At 38.0% G+C, this 23098-nt stretch overlaps 1 protein-coding gene across 5 annotated transcripts in view; it reads left to right on the top strand.

The window, feature by feature from the left end:
• pard3ba (par-3 family cell polarity regulator beta a) overlaps positions 1–23098 on the top strand; it is a 168281-nt gene that overhangs the window by 103944 nt on the left and 41239 nt on the right. For all 5 annotated transcript variants that reach the window (XM_065254167.2, XM_065254164.2, XM_065254166.2 and 2 more), the window contains exons 16-18: positions 6228–6272; positions 12698–12913; positions 16190–16367. In XM_065254167.2, coding sequence (XP_065110239.1) covers positions 6228–6272; positions 12698–12913; positions 16190–16367 — 439 coding nt within the window. The remainder of the gene's footprint in view (positions 1–6227; positions 6273–12697; positions 12914–16189; positions 16368–23098) is intronic.

Here is a 23098-nt window from a genome sequence, read left to right as displayed (position 1 = left end):
TCCTCCATCTAAAAATAACCTGAAGGTGAAATGACCTGAGGATTTTCATAACAACGGTTTTCTGCTACGATGAGCATCTGAAATTGAATATCTCGCAGTATTACTGAACTGTTGCAGGAAATGTTATCGTTGAATCACTTCCACATTTTTAAGCATCATTACTCTTCAATTGTTTTAGATGCGAGACTGCAGGAAATATGCAACTTATATGAATTTTTTTCCTCGTTTTTTTATCATAATATAAGAAACAAGTTGATAGTTGATTTTTTATCGTCATGTTTGTGGTCTCTCACATTTAAAAATGTAAAAATAAGATTTTAAATATTTTTTTAGTGTGGCCCAGGCTTAAGTCAAACATGCTTGATCTCAGATGTTTTTGGGTATTTTTGTGTATAAATGTGTTTTTGGAGGATGCTCTTGCTTGACAGTAACAGGTGTCTTTGAAGTGTCTATAATCCCAATTAGTAGGCACTGTAAATACTCCATACCTGTTTTTTTCTCATCAGCCCTTTCTGTTTTAGATATTATCCTCTCTCACATGTCGTGTCCATGCGTGGAGACACACGTCTAGCTCTCATGAGCCTCTCCTCTGGTGTTATTTCTCTGCTGGGGAAATTGAGCTCATAAAAGATGAAAAGGATTATTTAAGAGAAATTGCAGTGTAATGAAACCCTATTATTGTATCCCATGGTGCAGTGCCTGTGGCTGCAGCTGCTCTTCACTGCTCAATCCCGTTCGTGAGGATTAGTGTCTTTCATGTACACACTGTCTCTGTCTCTCATTTTTCCCTTTAATTCTTTATCAGGCCCACACACTTAAATAAATATCCCCTGTATTCCTCCATGGGGCGCTACTGGAAATGCTATGTGTTGCAGTGTCTTTCATAATATAGCTGTATTCGCTATACTGTAAATATTTATTTACTATACATATGGTATGTGTGTATGTATGTATGTATGTATGTATGTATGTGTATATAGATAGATAGATGGTAAATAGATAGGTGGATGGATAGAGAGAGGGACACACAGAAATAGAGAGGGAGAGAGACAGAGAAAAGAGATGGATGGATGGATGGATGATAGATAGGTAAAGATGATTAATGATGGATAGATAGAGGTGAATGGATGAAGGGATAGATGGATGGATAGAGATAGATGGATAAGAATGGATAGATAGAGATGAATGGATAAGGATGGATAGATAGAGATGAATGGATGGATAGAGATAGATAGATGGATGGATAGAGATAGATGGATAAGGATGGATAGATGGAGATGAATGGATGGATAGAGATAGATGGATAAGGATGGATAGAAATGGATGAATGGATGGATGGATAGATAGATAGAGATGGATGGGTGGATAGATGGAGAGAGAGAGATGGATGGATGGATGGATAGGTAGAGATGGATGGATGGATGGATAGAGATGGATGAATGGATGGATGGATGGATGGATGGATAGAGTTGGATGGGTGAATAGAGAGAGAGAGTGAGATAGATGGATAGAGAGAGAGAGATGGATGGATGGATGGATGGATAGGTATAGATGGGTGGGTGGATGGATGGATGGATGGATGGATAGAGATGGATGGATGGATGGATGGATGGATGGATGGATGGATAGAGATGGATGGATGGATAAATAGATAGGTAGAGATGCATGGATGGATAGAGATGGATGGATGGAGATGGATAGATAGACAGACAGACAGACATACATACATACAGACAGACAGACAGAGGGATAGATAGATGTAGGGATAGAGGGATAGATAGATGTAGGGATAGAGGGATAGATGTAGGGATAGAGGGATAGATAGATGTAGGGATAGAGGGATAGATAGATGTAGGGATAGAGGGATAGATAGATGTAGGGATAGAGGGATAGATAGATGTAGGGATAGAGGGATAGATAGATGTAGGGATAGAGGGATAGATGTAGGGATAGAGGGATAGATGTAGGGATAGAGGGATAGATGTAGGGATAGAGGGATAGATGTAGGGATAGAGGGATAGATAGATGTAGGGATAGAGGGATAGATAGATGTAGGGATAGAGGGATAGATAGATGTAGGGATAGAGGGATAGATGTAGGGATAGAGGGATAGATAGATGTAGGGATAGAGGGATAGATAGATGTAGGGATAGAGGGATAGATAGATGTAGGGACAGAGGGAAAGATAGATGTAGGGATAGAGGGATAGATAGATGTAGGGATAGATGGATGGATGGATAGAGATGGATGGGTGGATAGATGTAGATAGATAGATAGAGAGATAGAGATAGATAGAGAGATAGAGATAGATAGATAGATATAGATAGATATAGATAGATAGATAGATAGATAGATAGATAGATAGATAGATAGATAGATAGATAGATAGATAGATAGATAGATAGATGCAGATAGATAGATAGATAGATGCAGATAGATAGATAGATAGATGCAGATAGATAGATAGATAGATAGATAGATGCAGATAGATAGATAGATAGATAGATGCAGATAGATAGATAGATCGATGCAGATAGATCGATGCAGATAGATCGATGCAGATAGATCGATGCAGATAGATCGATGCAGATAGATCGATGCAGATAGATCGATGCAGATAGATCGATGCAGATAGATCGATGCAGATAGATCGATGCAGATAGATCGATGCAGATAGATCGATGCAGATAGACAGATGTAGGGATAGAGGAATAGATAGATGGATGGATGGATGGATAGAGATTGATGGATAGAGATGGATGGGTGGATAGGTGGATGTAGGGCTGGGCGGTATGACGGTATATTCCGTTACCGCGGAATAAAATGTCAGACGTAACAGATTTTTCTATTCCGTCTATTCCGCGGAATGCAAATAAGTGGGCGTGGCTAACTCTGCCCTCCAGCATGTTAGACAGGAGCCGTTTCCCAATGTCAAGGAAGGATCCTCGGAAGCTAGAATTTCGAGGATGCTACGTCATCGACGTCCGTCGAAGGACTGTTCCAATGTCGAGGATCCTCGAAATTTCAGCCAAGGACTGAGTCCTTCGTTCGACAAATATCCCATATACAGGAAAGGATGCAAATTTGTATCCTTCGCGCTCTTCACGCGCTGAAATCACCCACAATCCTCTGCGCGCAGCACCGAAAGCACACCTTTCAATCACGTAATGACGTAATGACGTGCACTTGCTAGCCTGTTCCATTTAACGTGTTCTCCGAATGCTTAAAAGGAGCCTCGCCTCGCCTCTGAAGGAAGTGACTTGTAAGGACTAGTCCTGCCAAGGAAGTTTCCTTGACATTGAGAAACGGCTTGAGTGTGACGGAGAAACATGTAAAATAGTTCACTTATAAAAAATGAACGAGTTATTTTGTGTAATTTTTATAATAAGTGCCAGTGAATCCACCGCGGGTCACGCAGCGAGACTCTTGCTTGCTCGCTCTCGCGCTCTCTCTCTCGCGCGCGCGCTCTCTCTCCTCATGCAGCAGCCGGCTGGTCTCTCGCGTGCAGAGGTCTCTCTTGGCAAGCGCAAGGAGCTGTGACGCCAAATAAAGAGTTCTTCTCGCACATAATGCTAATAGTTGTAAAGTTTTCTGAACTTTAAGCATGCTAAGACAAAACTCGCGTTTATATCAGTGACACGTGCGATGATGGAGCGATGTAGTTTGATGCGCCATTTGCTTGTACAAACATAATTGATCGGAAAGACAAGAAAGAGATGCAAGTGTTGAGGTCTAATAGAAAGTAAAGGGCGTCAAGACCTTAAAACAAACTTTATGATCATCACATCATAGCACCTGTCACATTTATAATATCTAGAGCTTCTTCTCTCATATACAGGTATTTATCCTGTCTGTAGGTTTTTGCATATATACCTGTTCATTTTACATATTGCATATGTTTAATGTAATGTACGCATAAATACAAAATACAATGAAGCCATACTATAGCTTCAATAGTCTATAAAGTTAATTACTCAATTAAAAACAAGATTCAATGCTCATATTTTAAAACTGTGGTGAGCATTTAGTTAAAAGCTAAAGTGAGTGGTGTATTTCTGTAAATTTTTATCATCAAAAAACAATATAAACTGAAAAACATGTATACCGTGAAATATTCCGTTCCGTGAAATAAAATGACTCATTCCGTGAAATAGATTTTTGGTCATTCCGCCCACCCCTAGGTGGATGGATAGATGGCAGAGATAGACTGGATAGACAGACAGACAGACAACTTGTATTTTCAGCTTAAAAAATATTAGTTGACTCAACAGTGTCAACTAATATTTTTAAGTTGAATAAACTAAAAATTTTAAGGCAAGCAGGTAACTTACTTTTTTAAGTTGAACCAACTTCAGGTTTATTTGATGAATTCTGTTTATAATATAGGGTCTTGTTTATATTTATGTTGTGTACTAGTGTTGTGCCGATAGACGATAGTATCGTGTATCGACGATCGTCCGACATATCGCCAATGGCAGGCTTTCATGGCGATAGTCATGACGATAGTTGGCGAATGGTTGTTATTATCATCATCATCATAGTTTTGCATGCTTTTCCTCGCATGAGGGTTTGTGCTTCACTTTACGCGGAGATCTTGTAGAGAGAGAGTTCCTTCTTGCACGCAGATGCACTTAATGCGCGCGTCTCGGACTCGTTCTAGCACCTAAATCCAGCGCGTGGATGAGCAGCTACGCTTCCCTCTGTCTCACATGCACGCGCTCTCGCATCTGTCCGAAGTCTAAACATAAACTGAAGTAGTAATCCTTATGTATTTGTGCGGTTTAATGCGTTTCATGCGAGCTGAGGCAAACTATTCCTTTTGTTTAAAATATAACCCGCTGCATATTGGCGCCACTCTCGCGTACGTGCAGAGAGCTGCGCTCTGTCTGAACTTGAAGTCAGATAGTAATCCTGTTTATGATATGCTTTTCAAGGAGTTTTAGCAATACATCCCTCGTGTTTAAAATATGATTGTGTTCCGCTGGACCAGTGTGTTTAAAAAGGCACCTCTGAGAGCACCACTGCTTGACACGTGTAACCTTCTGCAACAGCACTAAACAAATGCATTTAATTATTTTTATGTGCGCTGCGTGTGTCTGCGCAGGTGCATGTTTTTACAGTCATTATGAATCGTGTTAAAAATCAGGATTATGATTTTTCCCATAATTGAGCAGCCCTATCTCTGACATTTCCTTGCACTAGAGAGGTTGTTAGCGCGCAGAGGGTTAAAACCAGCGCGTGTCCTGTTCTCGCTCTCTGGCACGCAAAGAGCGTCTGGGCTTTAATGACGCACTCAGATTAATGGCATTAGTTTTAAGAAAGATGCATTCATGACGGTTTTGCTCTTGTTCTTTTTTCCACCAATCAAGTCTTGTCATAAATGAACAAATAAATAAATGAGTAAACTACTGCCCCGCCCCCCGATACTATCGTGTATCGCCGATCTCACAGGCTGACGATAGGACGATCTCAAAATGGGGCATATCGCCCAACACTATTGTGTACCTTGTTGATTTCTGAAATTTAGCTGCGTGTTCGTGTATGCATGACACACCACAAACTGTTTATGTGTGTAGTTATGTGTGTTTAGAGAAAGCACAGATGTTTTCAGCTATACAGAAGTCTTCATTCAGCCTTTAGAGCCTTTTTCTAATTACAACCAAGTGTGGCTACTTCAGAGAGAGAGAAAGAGAGAGAGAGAATCAATAGGACACATGTTGAAGAGGGTAGAAAAGATCAAATGAGTTTTTTGTCTAAAACATTCTTGTCTAAATGTTGTCAGTTTATTCAATATCATTTTAATGACTTGTCTGAAAGTATTACAGATAATTAAAGGAATAGTACACCCAAAAATGTAAAGTCTACCACCATCAAACAGTGTTTCTGCACTCTTTTAAACAAAGACACGCCACACAAACAGTGAGTCATTCATATTAAAAGAGATTGTTTTTCATCGCTCCATTCACCAAATGTATTTCAAACGGCCACATTATAACACAATTGTGTTCTCCCTTCAGAGTTCACACATCAAGAGCTCATCCCTTCAAAGTAATGCTCACTTCCAATTGGAATTCAGTCTTCGTTTAAGTCTTTAGCGAATGCATCTGTGGCATGCTGTAAAAGTTAAGACTACAATCTATCTGGAGTATTTTTTTAGGTGGTGTATGTTCCTAAAACAAACAAAAAAAGTATTCGAGGTGCTGATGTTTAATATTTGTGTATTTCAGTGGCTGATGAGAGCAACATGACCTCCATTCAAGGACAGAGACCCGGTAAGAATTCACACGCTCGCAAACCAGCACAACACACTCAAAACACATGACGTCATTAAGCCACAAGATACAGAGTTAAAGGTGCATTCTGTAACACTTAGGAGGATCTCATGACAGAAATGCAATGTAATCTACATAACTATATTATCAGTGGTGTATAAAAACCTTACAAAATAAACTGTTATTATTTGTATTACCTTAGAATAAACCGTTTTTATCTACATATATACACCGGGGGTCCCCTTACATGGAGGTTGCCATTTTGCACCGCCATGTTTCTACAGTAGCCCTAAATGGACAAACTGCTCTATAGAGTGCGTTTTGTCACTACGTTGTCTCAGACGATGACGTGTTTGTCCTGTGGTGGCTACCCTAGCTTCTCTATGCGTTTCAAAGGGAGTGCAATTCACTATCTCTCCACTAGATGCTGCTGGAAATCTAAACGCTGGCCATTTAACGGATACTGCAGTTGATTATTACTGTGGTAAATTCACTGTGACACTAAAACCAAAAATATACTTATATTGTTTTGGTAATTAACTGTGTGTGATATCTTAGATATTGTAAAGCATTGCATTAGCGTAAATGTCACAGATTCGATTCTAAGTAAGCACACATACTGATCAATATCTTGAATTCACTATAAGTTGCTTTGGATAAAAACATCGGCCAAACGCATGAATACATATATGGATGATTTATAGCTTAGAACGTAACTCATCCATCCCATGTTATGGGACATCTCATTTTAGCCCATTAAGCTTTCAGTTCACATCTGCTCCAGGATCAAAACATGCAATCTGTAAGAAGCTGTTTGAGTTGACCCAGAGGCCTGTAATCTGACTCCAGATCAGTGGCTCTGTGTTTAGCCAAGTCCAATGAAGATAAACGCCAAGGCAACTGCCGCCCATTTGTAGGCTGTCAGGAGATGTGAGAGAGTGAGTTGCAGCGAGAGTGATTGAGTTAGCGGAGGAAACACACAGATACAGTATATCTACAGTATAAAGTCTCCTGACCACACACTATAATGCCGCAGATACATATCGACTCAGATATTGTTACAAACCTGTATGAGCTACCTTGTTTCCTGTATACACAGCTAAAGTCTAATGGTGCGTTCACACCAGATGTGTATAAAGCGTTAAGCATGAGTGATTTACATGTTAAGTCAATACAAAGACGCGATAGACATCCTGCAGCCACGAATGAGTATTTAGAATTTGCACAAATCACGTGAGTTAAAAAAAATCTGAACTTTCACTGCATATGGACACCCGGAGCTTCATACTTTTATAGAAACGGGAATAAAAAGGATCTTGCTTGGCAAGAAAGTGAGTGAGGAGGAATAACGCAAATTTCACGCACGAATAACACGAATTTCACAAGCGAATAAAATAAATTATGTGCGAAAAATTCTAATTCCATGCATGAATAACGCAAATTTCATGCACGAGTAATGCAAATTTCCCACACAAATAACGCAAATTTCACCTGTGAATAGCGCAAATTTAGCACACTAATAATGCAAATTTCACGTGCGATTAACGTACATTTTTTACATGTGAATAGCACGAATTTCACGGACGAATAACGCTAATTTCACACGCGAATAACACTAATATCACGAATTTCACAGGCAAATAACGCTAATTTCACACATGAATAACGCTAATTTCACGTGCAAATAACGCGTATTTCAACTGTGAATAGCGCAAATTTCACACACTAACGCAAATTTCACGTGCGATAAACGCCAATTTCACATGTGAATAGCTCAAATTTCACGGCCAAATAACGCAAATTTTATGCACGAAAAACCCTCATTTCACACGCAAATAACGTTAAATGCACATTTGAATAGCCTGAATTTCAAGGGCGAATAACGCAAATTTCACACGTGAATAATGCTGATTTCACGGGCGAATAACGCAAATTTCACACACGAATAACGTGAATTTCACTTGTGAATAACGCAAGTTTCAGCGTCCAACTACGTGCGAATAGCGCGATTTTTCTGCTTTAGTCGCGTCTGGTGTGTACGTACAGTAAGGCCTGAAACAAAAGTACTGTTTGAAAGTAAGTGACTAGTTCAGACCAGCAAACAATACCTACATGAACCAGTTAGTGTTATGTTTAAGCAAGTTAAGGAGGTATTCTTTTGAAAATATACTCCTGCTTACGGTTTGTAAGGGGTTTGTTTTCATTGCATTAGCAGTTCAAAGGTTGTGGGTTTAATTCACAGGAAATTTATAAAAAATTCCACTGTATTTTGCTTGGATTAAAATGCATAATTGTAAATTAATTTTAAAAGTATTGCCTACAAAGGCCATCTAATAAGGTTTTAGACCAGTGCACGTGTAAATGCTGTACAAGCAGTGAACAAACACATGGCAACGATTTGCATAAAACACCATAATCAAAACCGCACGCATGCAGCCACCACTTAAATGAAAGGGCTGCTCACAGCATGCGCATGTTTAAACAATGTACACAGACTAAAATATACATTCACAGTATGCATATGATGATTTTGCTTACTTCTTAGGGGTCAGGGATAATGCTAAATACATGGTCTGATTGGAGTGTAGTTTTACAGATGCAAACTCAAATATATATTGACAGGCTTTGGGCCGTTTTGCTGACAGTCATTTTTTTTCTCTGTGGCGGCTCCCCCTACGCCAGACTCCTTTATAAGCTTTGACATATTTCATTATCGGGATGGTCTCAAAGACGTGGCCACTCTGAGTTTAATCTGACTAAAAACCCCTGGCCAGTGCCGACCGAGCCAGCCGCTGCGGTACTCTACCGCATAGCTCTGCATCTGCTTTGCTATAAACTTGACTTGAGCTTTATTTTTTTGCAAACTCAACAGCTAATTCTGCATTATACAGTCTTGTTCTATCTATCTATCTATCTATCTATCTATCTATCTATCTATCTATCTATCTATCTATCTATCTATCTATCTATCTATCTATCTATCTATCTATCTATCTATCTATCTATCGCTTAACATACTGCTTACATTCAAAGCACTGGGTTTGAGACGACGCTGTGACAGATCTACGCTGCTCCCGCTCTTGTAATTTGAACTTTGAACCAGATGCACGTGCCCAAAAAAGATGATTCACCTTATAACGCTTACTTGTGATTGGGTATATGTTACTTCACTCAAATCGAAGAAACAAACCAAATATATGGACGGGAATGGTGGCGTGAGTTGGCGGCTAGAAGGGTTACAGCTATGGCCAAAATCTGAAATCTCGCCATATTAACCCTGTTTTCATCCTAATCCTACCTCAAACCTAACCCTAAATCAACATTTAAAAGATTCCAGGAATCTTTTAGGATTTCAAAATTCGTCCCAGACAGCTAAATCGTGGCTGAAATCTCACAGGTTTGTTTTGGTTTAAATGGCGTTGATGTTCTCACTAGAAATTGTCACCAAAGAGCTATCAGCTTTCACGCGTATACCGAACCGCTCCAGAGTTCATTTGCAATCGGGCAGAGTTGTGTGGTTTGTATTTTGTTAGAGGAAACATTTCATTCATCGAGGGAAACAAAGACCAACCCCTATATGACGGCAACTAAAAAACAATGTGCGTGTTTTCTGTTTTTGCTACAATAAAGAGCCAAGTCCTGAAGAGAACATGTCCATTAAGAGAACGGATGAAAGATGCTGGAGGCATCTCTCTCTCTCTCTCTCTCTCTCTCTGGCTTTTCTCCAACACACATTCATGTCCTCCAGCAACTCTCGCCCCTTCACCCCTCTCTCTCTTTCTCTCATTCCTCTTTCCAAATGAAGAGCACTCATGGAGTCTTCGTCGACGCTCATGGGCTCCCCTGTGTCTCTCTCTGTTTTTCGTTCATACCTCTCTTTACTCCTGTTCTCCATTTCTCCTCATCTCTGTGTGCTGTATGGCAGTCGCCCAGCTTTGGCCCTCAGGTTCTGGTGATTTGTTTGTTTGTTTGTTTGTTTGATCGCGTGCCCGTTCGCTCGTTTCGACTCATTATTTCTCCCTTTCGCGATAATGACAGTATACAGATATCCGTCTGCCGTGAGCTTCTCAGTTGAAGCTTTCTTCCCTCTGAAGTTGTTTCAGATGACTTTGCTTTTTTCTGAATCTGTCTGTCTGTCTATTTCAGTCCGTTTCACTTTTTCTGGCTTGTCTAGTTTGTTGTCGATTCAAGTTTAAAGCAGCCATATTGTGCCGGTTAAGACCTAAGATTTATTTCTCTCTCCCTCCCTGTGAGGATCATGTTTTTAGATTTATGTGTGTAGTGCCAGTTTTAAACAATGCACATCACAGCTAAGGTCTCAGATTTGGATCTGGTTAAAGATGTGAACATCAGACAGCGATGCTGAAGCATCAGATGTATTCAATCAAATCATTTGAGATTTTCTAAGTATCATGTTTTACAAAATCATGTTTGAATACAGAGCTATAAGAATACACAGATCTTGTTTAACTTAGTAGAAGGCTCTTATGTACAAGGCCACAACTGGATGGATTTAAAAACATGTGAGATTATTTTCTTCATAAAACATTTTATTCTTCATAAAACGTGTTATTTTACTGTTGAATGGCAATGACCTGATTTAACACCCCAAAATTTGGATATTATAAACCTAAACCTAGTGACCCTATTGGTGAAGTCCCAGCTAAAGTTTTATAATCTAATGATGAGATTTTGAGCATCGACGTTTGATTTCATTTATTGATTTCAATCTTTGACAATATTAAAGATATCAAGGTTGTATTTTCTCAAAGTGTTCTTCAGACTATGTAGGATGATTTAAAGGAACAGTATGTAGGATTGTGGCCAAAACTGGTATTGCAATCACAAACCTTGTGGCTAAAACTGGTACTGCAATCACACAACTAGTGCCAATACGCAAAATGACAACATAAACATCAGTTGAGGGCTGCAACTCCACTTTTTAAATAACAATATCCTTGCCAGTGATATAAATATTTGAAATGAAAATAAATTCTTAATGTCTAGTGACATATCAGGGCCATTTTATGATTAATTGATATAAATTTCTTACATACTGTTCCTTTAATGTAGAAAACAGTAAATAAGATTGGGCATACAACGATCCTAGTTTCCATTTTTTTTTTGCATTATTTTTGCTATTAACGGTCACATTTTCACTGAACATCGAACACAAGATGTCTTAACTGCATGATTTGCTTTTTCCTGCATGCCGCTTTGACCCTTCTAAGCATCGAGTTCTTCTCTTGTTTTATTTCCCCGCTGTCTTTCCCCTCCAGCGTGTGGCGCTCTCACATTTGTGCCGTTCCATTTCCTTCTCCTTTTCCTGTTTATTCTGATTCCTCAGCTCTTCCTGTTGTCGTTGCTCTCAGTCGTTTGTGTTGTTCATCTCACCATACTTCATCTAACACTCCTTTCGTTCATCCTCACCCCGGGAACTCTTCTCCTGTTCGTTCTCCTCCTGGTATCCGTGCACGTCTGGTCCTCGTTTGGAGCGCCTCATTTATTCCACGACACCGTTTCACTTTCACCTTGAGGTTTCATCATCATACCATCCGCTTCATCCATCTCTACATGTTTCATCTCTGTCTGTTCTTTGTATGCGTCCGAATCCATTAGTGTTTCAGCCCAGCTCATCACACATCTTCAAATCGTACAACTGTGGAATTTTTAAATCATGGCTGATCCTACTGCAAAGACTCCTTTAGATTAACATTACACACTAGTCCTAACTGGGAGACGTCTACTTATTCTTTGTTTCCCAAGTTTAGAAAAGTCAACTTTTTGCCTAGATTAAAACTCTGTATGGGCTTTCTCTTAAAGGAATAGTTCACCGCAAAATTTAAATTTACTCAACTTCATGCCATCCCAAAATGTAATATGGTTTCCTTTCTTTAGTTGGATATAAAGTTTTATAAAACATATCCTTGTGTAAGACCCAGTATGTTAAAACTCCAAAAAGCACATCCATCCATCCACCCATCATAAAAATAATCCAAATGACTCCAGTGGGTTCATATATGAGGAGCTCAGATGCAAAACCCTTCAAAAATGAGATCTTGATATAAACTGAATGCTCTCGGCACGTATTTTACGTTCATCGAATATTTTCGTTCAAATCCGCTTAATCAGATCTGACCTCCTGATCTCACGAGAGTTGGCTCGTTTACGAGTTGGCATTAAAGTTAATCATGCATAAACGTATAAAACAATAACGAAATCCCATCCCTAACCGTAAAATATGTACGAAATGCCATGAGATAGCATTGGGTCATACAGAAATACCCAGGTGCACTTAGTGGGTTTTGCATCCGATTTCTTCATCTTGACTCTCATATCCTCAACCATCTCTCATTCCCTGTTACATCCATACATTTATCCATCCATCTGTTCATCACTAACATTCCCCCATGTTCCCGTCTCAGAACCCCACTCTTCTAACGGGTTGGCGCTGGGGCCCAGGTTGGGTCTGCAGAAGTCCAGTTCTCTGGAGAGTCTTCAGACAGCGATGGAGGAGGTGAATAAAGATGAGGTGCCGTTTTACTGCCCGCCACAGCACATGGTGAGGGGACGTGGCTGCAACCAAAGCTTCCGCCACGCCATTGACAAATCCTACGATGGACCCTCAGAAGCAGAGGATGGTGAGTATAGATTAAATATGCAACAGGACACCAATGAGTCAGCAACGATGTTGATTAGTAAACACAAACCTTACTGCTGATTGGCTACATGTGTGTTTTGGTACTTGGCCCGACTTGCGGGAAAATTAATCTAAACCCTGTCCAGAAAATTGCCTTTATATTAATTGTTTGTTTTATCATTATATAATTTTATTGAATGTTATGGCAGTCCTATTTCAGTAGCAATGCTTAACTCGTTATCTACAAAAGCAAAGCTACATTAATAAAATACATTCATTCTGCACAGTAGCGAGCCGACGTTGTGTTTTGCCAAACATGTGTTAACTGTTAACGCAACGACATACCACTGCAACTCGTATCGCCTAAAATGCATTTGGACCGTTTTATTGAAATAGCTTTTCATGTTATTCAGACTTATTTTACTTTCTTGTGCACAGTTTATCAGTGCATTTTATTTTATAATGATATAACTGAGCCTGAGTGGGCGAAGAAAGACAAAATTGAGCAATAATAAGTTTGTAATAAGCCAATGAAATTGTTTAATGTTAATAAAATAATTTGACACAAACAAAACATTACTTTAAAAAACTTTTAAACGTGACCTTCATCTTCAAAGTCAAGATATAAAAGCCTCAATACAGTGTGCAGTCCTGCACAAAATATACCCTCATTTTACCATCAAATCAATTCCCAGCACTTAAAATGAAAAAGATTTCCTGTTTCACTCAGAAATGTGTCGCATTATGGAAATTAAATGTGTTGCGAATGCCATTTCAAGTCAACTTTAAGACTCTATAAAAATTCATTCGGATATCTCTGAGCGTCTGGCTGGCAGTGGATTAGAGAAGCTCCATCACTTTTAGGAGCTCATTTTCACAGATGAATCTGATTCACAGTGAGTCATTCTGTGCCAGTGAAGGGTGAATCAGCAAAAACCAATATGAGTGATTCCTTCTGAAACCCCAGCACTTTCATTCAGCATATTCAAGGGCAGATATCAGCTCCTCACGTCTATTTGATGATACAGAGCCCCCTCTTTAATGAGAAATAGAGAGAGAAAAGAAGAAAACACCAGACCCATGAGTTTTCAAGATTCAGGAATACAAGAATTCTGCTTTTATAGAGGAAGGTTTATTTTGGCAGCCCATTCAATGCAACAGGAGATAAATTTAACCAAAACTTGTACAGGTCATGTTGTGGCAAAGATAAAGTCATTTTTATCTTTTCTTTATACATATACAGTACATGGATATATAAAGTAGGGCTGCATAATTAATCAAACAACTTATCTGGATTACAATTACAGGTGAAACAATTCCACAATCGCCAAAAGCCTCAATTACAGCTGCCCATTTGTGTTTATTGCTGTGCGGGACAACAGTATGTTTGGACACCAAATACAGTGGTGAATCACAGATTTTAAATATTAAAAATAATTGATAAGTTGACGTGTTCTTTAGCCATTCGTAACTCCTATAATTATTTGTAATTTACATTATATTGTTTAGTTTTGGATTTTTAGAATTTAAACATTCAGCTGCTTCACAGAAACATTTCAAATTTCAGTGTAAAATCTATTGATCGCAAATAATAATCGCAACTACATTATCAAGGTGAATAATCTGCGATTTTGTCATAATCGCGCAGCCCTATACATGCACTGTAAAAAAAAATGCAGCACAAAGTTAAAACAAGTCAACTTAACCTACTATTTTGAGTTTTGGCATTAAAAAGTTGACATAACTTATAAATTTAAGTTGAAATTGTTTAACTTGATTTTTTAAGTCCAAGTACACTCTATGAAAGGATGTGTTCATTTTTTGCACATCTTTTTGTGTTATGCCTTTAACACATTGTGTCGTTTTGTGTTGATTTTGTGTTAAAATAAAACACAAGTTGTGTTTAAGTAACACAAAATGTTTTGTTTCAATAATAACACAGAGATGGGTGGATTCTGGAACAACGCATTATGTCGCAACTAATGTGATGTTTTTAACACATCCGTTCTAAGAGTGTAACATAAAAATATGTGTTGACTTGACAAAAATGCTGCAGATTTTTTACGAGATTGGGATTTACGAGAGAGATTGGGATTTATAATCACTGTTTTGCAATACTTGGCATTTCTTTTATGACAAGCATACAGTACTTAAACTTTTTTATTATTTAGAAACATACCTGCTTGTTATTATGCAGTAATTTTTAACATTTTAATATTTTAAAGTGTTAATAAAACATTTTGTTTTAAAATATTACACTTTTAAATATCCATCTATGTGACAGACATTGGTTATGCTAGTCTTTCGTACACTGTGCAGTTAAAACTTGCAAGTCAATTTAAACTACTATTTTAAGTTTTGGGTTAAAAAAGTTGACCTAACTTATAAAAATCAAGTTAAAATTGTGTAATTTAAAGTTACAAAAATATATGTTGTTTTGACCAAAATGCTGCACATTTGTGGCTTCACTTCTTTGCTTTTCAATAGTTTCGGAAAGTACCAAAATTTTTGCACATCTAGCTTCGTTCATTTTGCTATTTTCATATTCAAAAACAAATAAATGCAGAGGGAGATTTGGTTAAAATACGAAAAAAAAATTCCCTTTTTAATATTTAAATGTGCATTTTAAGGGATCCCTTGACAGAAATGCAATCTAATATACATGACTATATTATCAGTGGTATATAAAGACCTTACAAAATGAACTGTTGTGGGTCCCCTTACATGAAAGTCATTTTTTCATGACATGTTTCTACAGTAGCCCTACATGAACAAACTGATATATAGAGCATGTTTTATCGCTACATTGTCGCAGACGATAACATGTTTGTCCTGTGGTGGCTACCATAGCTCTTCTCTATGCGTTTCTAAAGGATGGGGGGTGACTCGATCTCAATGCTAGATGCCGCTAAAAATCTACACAGTGGACCTTTAATATTTTCAAATTTTATTTAAAATGTTTTATTATTTAATTGTTTCCAAATATAATTAAAAATACATTCTCATAAAATGGGCATATAGCTGTAATGGAGCAATTTTTCATTATTTATTTGCCATTAAAGTCAAAATGCAAAACATCTCGAAGCCAAAACAACATTTTTATGCTTTCATTATTGGTTTCACTGATATTTTAAAGTTGTTTAATCTTCTTTGATTTCACTTACATAGTAAATATCCTATTAAGATGCTCTTTATCGTTTACCAATAAACGAAACAGTGAATTATTCTGTGAATGGTATTACATTAGCCACAGTATGCTTTGGTTCTCCATCAACAGATTACTCTGAGGAAGACTCCGGTAGAGAGACACCTGCTAGCAGCTCCTCACGTCAGGAACTGGATGATAACAAGAAGAAGAAGAAAACCAAGAAAAAGAAAGAGAAAAAGACCAAGAAGAAGGATGAGCCCGAAGACCCGGAGAAAAAGAGCAAGAAAAAAGGATTTGGATTGTTGAGGTATTAAATCCCACAGCGCAATCTCAGTTTCACACACACAGATGGCTTCCACAACTGTTTAAAGGGCAGAAATACCCGAATACCTTTTTTTTTAATCTTAAAAGTAGCTAGATTTATAAAGTAAAAAGCACATCAACAGTGAGTCTGTTTATTTTGGCTGTTTGAAGGTGAAAACCTGGTAATAATGTACGAATACACCAGTAAGGGTTTTTTGGCCAATATGATGAATGTTGCAATGCAAAAAAAACAAAAAACATAAAATGCTGCTAAATTCAAGTAAACGACCCTTTAAATAACAGTGTGGCTACCAGAATTATTCTTTAGTTTTGCTAGAAGCTTTAAATCAAGCCTCAAGTCAGTTCTGTGATATAAACATACTGCCGAGGGGGTACGGTATACACTGGGCCCTCTGACGCAGCTCCGCACTGGGGCCCTGTGCTAGTTACAGCAGCTCAGACTGGAAACATCACGTAACTGTATGCTGTCTTTGTGTGATTTAAATATAGTCAGCTGGTATTGAAGACAGAGGTACAGTGATGGTCTTTAATTAAGATCCACAGGCTTGTGTTTGAGGTTTTTATATTTGGGGCACGTGCATAATCGCCTTCATTCTGACAGACATGAGAAGTGAAATGAAAGGTGAACGAATGACAGTGTATGTCTCTCTCTAAACCATGAAAGAGACGTCTGTGTCCCTTCTGTTAAGTCTTACATTATTTTTTCATCTTTGACTTTGATTTGTTTATCCATACAGTATCTGAAAGATTCTATCCTTGTATTTGCTCAAAAACTTTGCCATTTTATTGAATTCTTATTTAATGCATTTCAGTAATTTTGGAAAGTACCACCATATTGCACTGCTAGCTTCGTTCATTTTGCTAACGGAATTTAGCAAACCTAGCTATAGCTATTTTTATTTGTTGCATTTATTCTGTTTTGGTATGAAAATTTCAGCAAGAAAAAAAAACTTTTAAATATCAATCTGTGTATGTGATGGACATCGGTTATGCTTATCTTCCAAAGTTTTGTTTTATTAATTTTTTGTATTTCAATAATTTCGGAAAGTTTCACCGTTTTTGCACAGCTAGCTTTGTTCGTTTTGCTGAAGGAATTTAGCTAACCTAACTACCTATTTTTATTTGTTGCATTTATTCTGTTTTAGTATCAAAATGTTAGTGAGAAGAACAAAAATAAAAAAAACGTTAAAATATCAGTTGTGTATGTGACGGACATCGGTTATGCTTATCTTCCATACCAGTAGTTTTGTTTTATTTAATTTTTTGTATTTCAGTAATTTCCGAAAGTACCACCATTTTGCACTGCTAGCTTTGTTAATTTTGCTAAAGGAATTTAGCTAACATATCTAGCTATTTTATTTGTTGCATGTATTTAGTTTTAGTATCAAAATGTCAGTAAGAAGAAGAAAAAAACTTGAAAATATCAATCTGTCTATGTGACGGACATCGGTTATGCTTATCTTCCAAAGTTTTGTTTTATAAAATTTTTTGTATTTCAGTAATTTCGGAAAGTACCACCATTTTGCACTGCTAGCTTTGTATATTTTGCTACAGGAATTTAGCTAACCTAGCTAGCTATATTTATTTGTTACATTTATTTTGTTTTAGTATCAAAATGTCAGTGAGAAAAATAAAAATAAAAAACATTAGAATATCAATCTGTGTATGTGACGGACATCGGTTATACTTATCTTCCATACCGGTAGTTTTGTTTTATAAAATTTTTTGTATTTCAGTAATTTCCGAAAATACCACCATTTATTCTGTTTGGTATCAAAATGTCACTGAGAAGAAGAAAAAGAAAAATAAAAAAGTTAAAATATCAATCTGTGAATGTGACAGACATCAGTTATGCTTATCTTCCGTAGCTTCCGTTTTATTGAATTTTTTGTATTTCAATGAATTTGGAATTTTTGCAAAGCTAGCTTCATTAATTTTGCTATTAATATTTTATTTCCTAAACAAATTATTAAAAAAAAAAAAATTATGCCGAGGGAGATTTGATTTGAAATACAAAAATTATTTAAAATACTAGCATGAAGGCAGGTGACTAGATAAATGTTTTAATGAAAATAAATGGGTGTGCCATCAATTGACAGTTTGATAGTCATTCTATATGATAAAAGTTTACAAAGGTAATAGTTTTGTAAAATAAATTAAAAGAAAAAGTCATTTTGCCGTAAAAGGCAAATGTTTTCGCTATTTTGATGTTTTATCCCCAGTTCAGACCACCTGCAACTTCAATGAGGTCAATAAGAGGTGTTTCTAAATCTGGTTGGCATTAACAAATGAGTACATCCACTCCAGTAACTGATGAGAGATGGATGACGTGAACTCCACCCACTGCTTCGCTCTCATTGGTAGTCGCTCCTGAAAGTCGCTCATCATTTGCATAAAGTTAAACTTTTTTCAACCCATCCGATCGCCATGAGATCATGTCGCTCTGCTACTGCTAGTCACTGGTAGTCTGAACGGGGCATTACTGTGTAAGCGAGCGAATAAAAGCTGCCTGCAACTCTTTTTAATGTGGAGGTCACAGCGGACTGTCGTTTTAAGAGGTGTGGTTAAATCTGTGATGCGAGTCCTGTAAAGGTCTCTTTAACGCTGATGAAACTCTCCGAAATACATATGCAGTCAAACCCGCAGCCAACTATCAGTCACTTTAAAAGCTTGGCTGCATTCAACAGGGTTTTTGCCAGGCAACTCGTATCGCATCTCTGGCCTCAAATCTGCTTCCTTATTGAATTTGAAAAATGGCTTAATTAGCCATTGTGTAACTGCACGATTTTAATCCAACTGCAGAGTCATCACGGGTGCTTTTAAACCATGATGGAGAACGAGATCAGTAAATCATAAACACGCGAGAGTCATTTATAGTCATATATATATATAAATTGTAGATTTTCGTATCTTTCCTTTAGAGTGTGAAAATGTTTATTGTGTGCTTTTTAAGACAGATGTGTTATTCGTGTCAGCCGCAGTTACAGACGGATTTGTGGACTGCTTTAAAAATGAGTGTCAATAGCGTGCCAGGTTTTCTGAGATTTATGCTTTGTCTTTTGGCTGCCTGCCTTCGCTGCATTCATCTGATGCCTTGCTTTATGCAAACCAGAAATGAAACAATTATTTAAAGCTGAATGCAATATTTAAGATTCTTAAGAGAGACTGCATACTGTGTATACTAAATCAATGTGTGTGTATTAGATAAAACTGATTACTTAATAGCACAGCTTGGACCATAGATATGAATATGCAAATAAGTCCTCACCTCCACACAAACCCACTGTGTTTAGCACGATCTGTAGGCTTTCATTGATAAAACTGAAGCAGCTGCTCTCTGCCTCTCATTTGTTTCATGTCGCAAGCATTTGAATGTTGCTCGAGTTTATTTCATCAATTGCTCTGAAACATTATAGAAAGGTCTTACATATAGTCCCTTTTACAGCACACATGATCAAATAGTTGCGCACGCATTTTGGCAATGGAAGTGGTGTTGTTCCCCAGTCGTTCTAATAGGTTAGCATTTTAGAAAGTTTATCAAAACAGCTTCCCAGCATTAAAGCGCAATTGATGAAATAGGATCGCGCAACTTTCACGCTTTCAAAACGAAACTACGGAGAACACCCGCAGTAGTTTTATCAATGAAAGGCTAAAAATAGCGCTGTTCACCGTATGTTCACGCCAGAAGTCAAAAAAAGACGTAAAACTTGTGTTTAATACCTCAGATTATATAAATGGGCGTAGAGAAGGCGGTCGCGTGTGGCTGTTCGAACACATTCAACCACATTGCGTTCCGCAGCTCCAAAGCGATCCGATCGAAAGTGGTTTCGACTACCTCTGGATGTGGTCGAAAGTGGACGCGTTCAAAACGTTTTGAACACCGTTTACACCTGGCATTAACATCGTCCACTTGTGATCCGATCGACGAAAACGCATGTTAATGCCAAGTGTAAAACAGCCTCTATGGTATTAACAACCCCATAGATCCGTCTGTCTCAATTCTGTGTAACGAATACGACGCGGCATCAAACCAATTAACACACATCTTTTCTCTCTACCCAGAATGCATCATGTTAAGTCGTGTTGCGCAGCGAGATCAGACCTACACCCTTATCTTGTGTGCCTAAGCCAGCACGAGTTTGACATATACTAGTGTAGGTATAAAACCCCTCACAGCGCTTGTTTTTAAGTGAGCTGATGGCTTTGACTGTAATCTGAAGTGGAGATGATTGTGTAATTTGCTTAAATGCTTGAACACCGTTTGTGATGGCATTGGAGGGTTTATTTAGTGTTCCTAAAAATGTTACACTTTTGGCCAATTAACCTTCCCCGTAAAGTTCCTTTCAGATCTCATACATCCCCGTTGGATACCGTAAAGATAATTTAGGTTTGTAATTGTGAAAAGTATCAGCGTATGAGCCTATTGTTTATCACTCCTACGAGTAACATTCAACAGTGACATGAATATGAGCCCTACAGTTACATGAGCCATAAAAATTATAATACTTACCATCGTGTTCAAACCAACCCCCGCAAACAGATGCCGGACAGGGACGTGTCTTCACGTTACAAAATATCCCATTTTATTTCCGCGGATGTTCAAATGAGACATAATAGCACATCGCTCCTATCCAAATCAACACTGAGGAGGTATTAGAGAGCTTTGATTTGTACCGTAGTTATATTGACGCTTACCTTAATATTACTCAAGTGACCCTAAATATCTCTTAATGATCCAGATGTATTTACTCCCCATTTACAATATTGCAATTCTCAATTGACAAGAGGGAGCAAAACATTTTCTTGTCGATTAAAAGCCCTCCCAGAAATGTGCAAATGGATTTATTTATGGTTTTAAGAGGCGTTTAGTGAGAAATAATGTTTATGGAAAGTAGTTATGGGTAGTTTATCTGTTTAACTGCCTTTATACACACACACACACACACACACACACACACACACACACACAAATTGTGCACAGTTACGACAATGGGCACACATGTAATCACACAATGGTGTTTATAATCGTTTTTATTGACATCTGGGATTATGTCTTTTTATTTGGCATCGCAAACATGGCTCGGCTGGGTGCAACATGCATCGCCTGTTGGAGTGGGAACATATGAAGCCAAGCACAGCCGGCGAGAGGCTAATTACTGAAATCTGTTTTTTTTTTAAATGGAAGCTCGTTCTGCGGTGATTTTGTCATTTATTCACGCTGATGCGTTCTGTCAGTCAGGCGTTATGGACTAAAAACACATATTCATATGAACAGAGAAGACTTATGAATATTAATGAGCTTTTGCATACTTAATCGCCTGTGGCAGGCCGTGCTCTCTTCACATTTGTGTGTGAGGGTTGGTTGGTGATTAAACTTTACTAGTCTTTACTTACCTGCCAGACTGCATGTTTTTAAATCTGGTGAAATGCTTAAAGTCGGTATGAAACGGAAGTAGCGATTGTCTTATTTTCCCCAGGGTCATGTATATACGAGTGAAACGGCTTCTGAAATAAAAAAGGTGGGGCTGGGCTTGAATTCGTCCATCGAGAATTGATTGGATCGTTTGAAGTTGGGTCTTTTCCCAGGCCCCGCCCACCTGTCATACCATATGACCGAAAAGTAAAGAGAGATCGTTTCGAGGAGGGGAGGAGATTTGCATTTTTGATTAAAGATTATTATGAGGGCACATGAATAAAAAAATAATGAAGTAATTTGTAAAAAATACCACAATATTCCTCCAAAATTACAGTTTTTTTTATTTCGACTTTAAGATAAATTATCAGTGAGAGGTATTAATCCTCACTTATATATTTAATGTTAAGCCCTGGGTATAGTCTGATTTTTTTGCATATGCAAGCATACGTGTACAGTCGAACGCAGTGTCTTGCAAAGCATAGTTAATCTGACGTTCGACGCACACACATTGCGACAATTTGCAATACCTCTCATGGCCTACATACTCCTGTATGCACATGCGTGATTTACGCATACAATGTTTGCAGGGTTTCAAAAATCCAGCATGGGCATAGAGTACGCATGCACTTTTTTGGTGACGAAAATTGGGTCATGCACACCCTACGTGGACCCTCACGTACGCTTAAAAATTGACCATACTACGGCCTTTAGTCGTCATTTTTGATAAGTATTTTTGCGTTTTTCCCGTGTCCACCGGAGCATTTTTCCTGCATATGTTTTTAGTGGTTTCCAATGGTGCCGTGATTAAAAAAAAACAGCATCAGCTCTTAGTTTTTGTCCGCATTGAACACCAGCGTTAAATTTTGGGTGAAATGCTGAGCTGATCAATGTGACTTTTGGCAGGACAAATACCACACCAACCAACAGGCAACGACTGATAAACAAAACAAACGTATCAAAACAACCAAAGCTAACTTAGCCAGTAAGCTAGCACCTAGAAAACCTTAGCAACCACCTGATAACCCCTTCGTATCATAGTGCACATATTGACAATTTTGTGTTAAGAAAATAATATCATGTTTGTTCTGTTTGTGACTTTACCAAGTATGTATGATGTAACCGAAAAGTTCCAGGTTCAAACCCTAAACAGGGCAATCGATTGAATTCACAAAACCCAGATCAAAATCATACATAAATGGGTTATATCCCCCATGCACAGCTGTTTAAAGAAACATTTAAGTCCAGGACAACTTTTCCAATTGTTCCCCCAGACAGCATCCCTATAATTGGGCTCCTGG

The sequence above is a fragment of the Paramisgurnus dabryanus genome, chromosome 4, assembly GCF_030506205.2.
Source record: "Paramisgurnus dabryanus chromosome 4, PD_genome_1.1, whole genome shotgun sequence".
NCBI classification, from domain to species: Eukaryota; Metazoa; Chordata; class Actinopteri; order Cypriniformes; family Cobitidae; genus Paramisgurnus; species Paramisgurnus dabryanus.
Note: the sequence above shows the minus strand (reverse complement) of the source record. Positions and strands in the feature narration are given on the sequence as shown.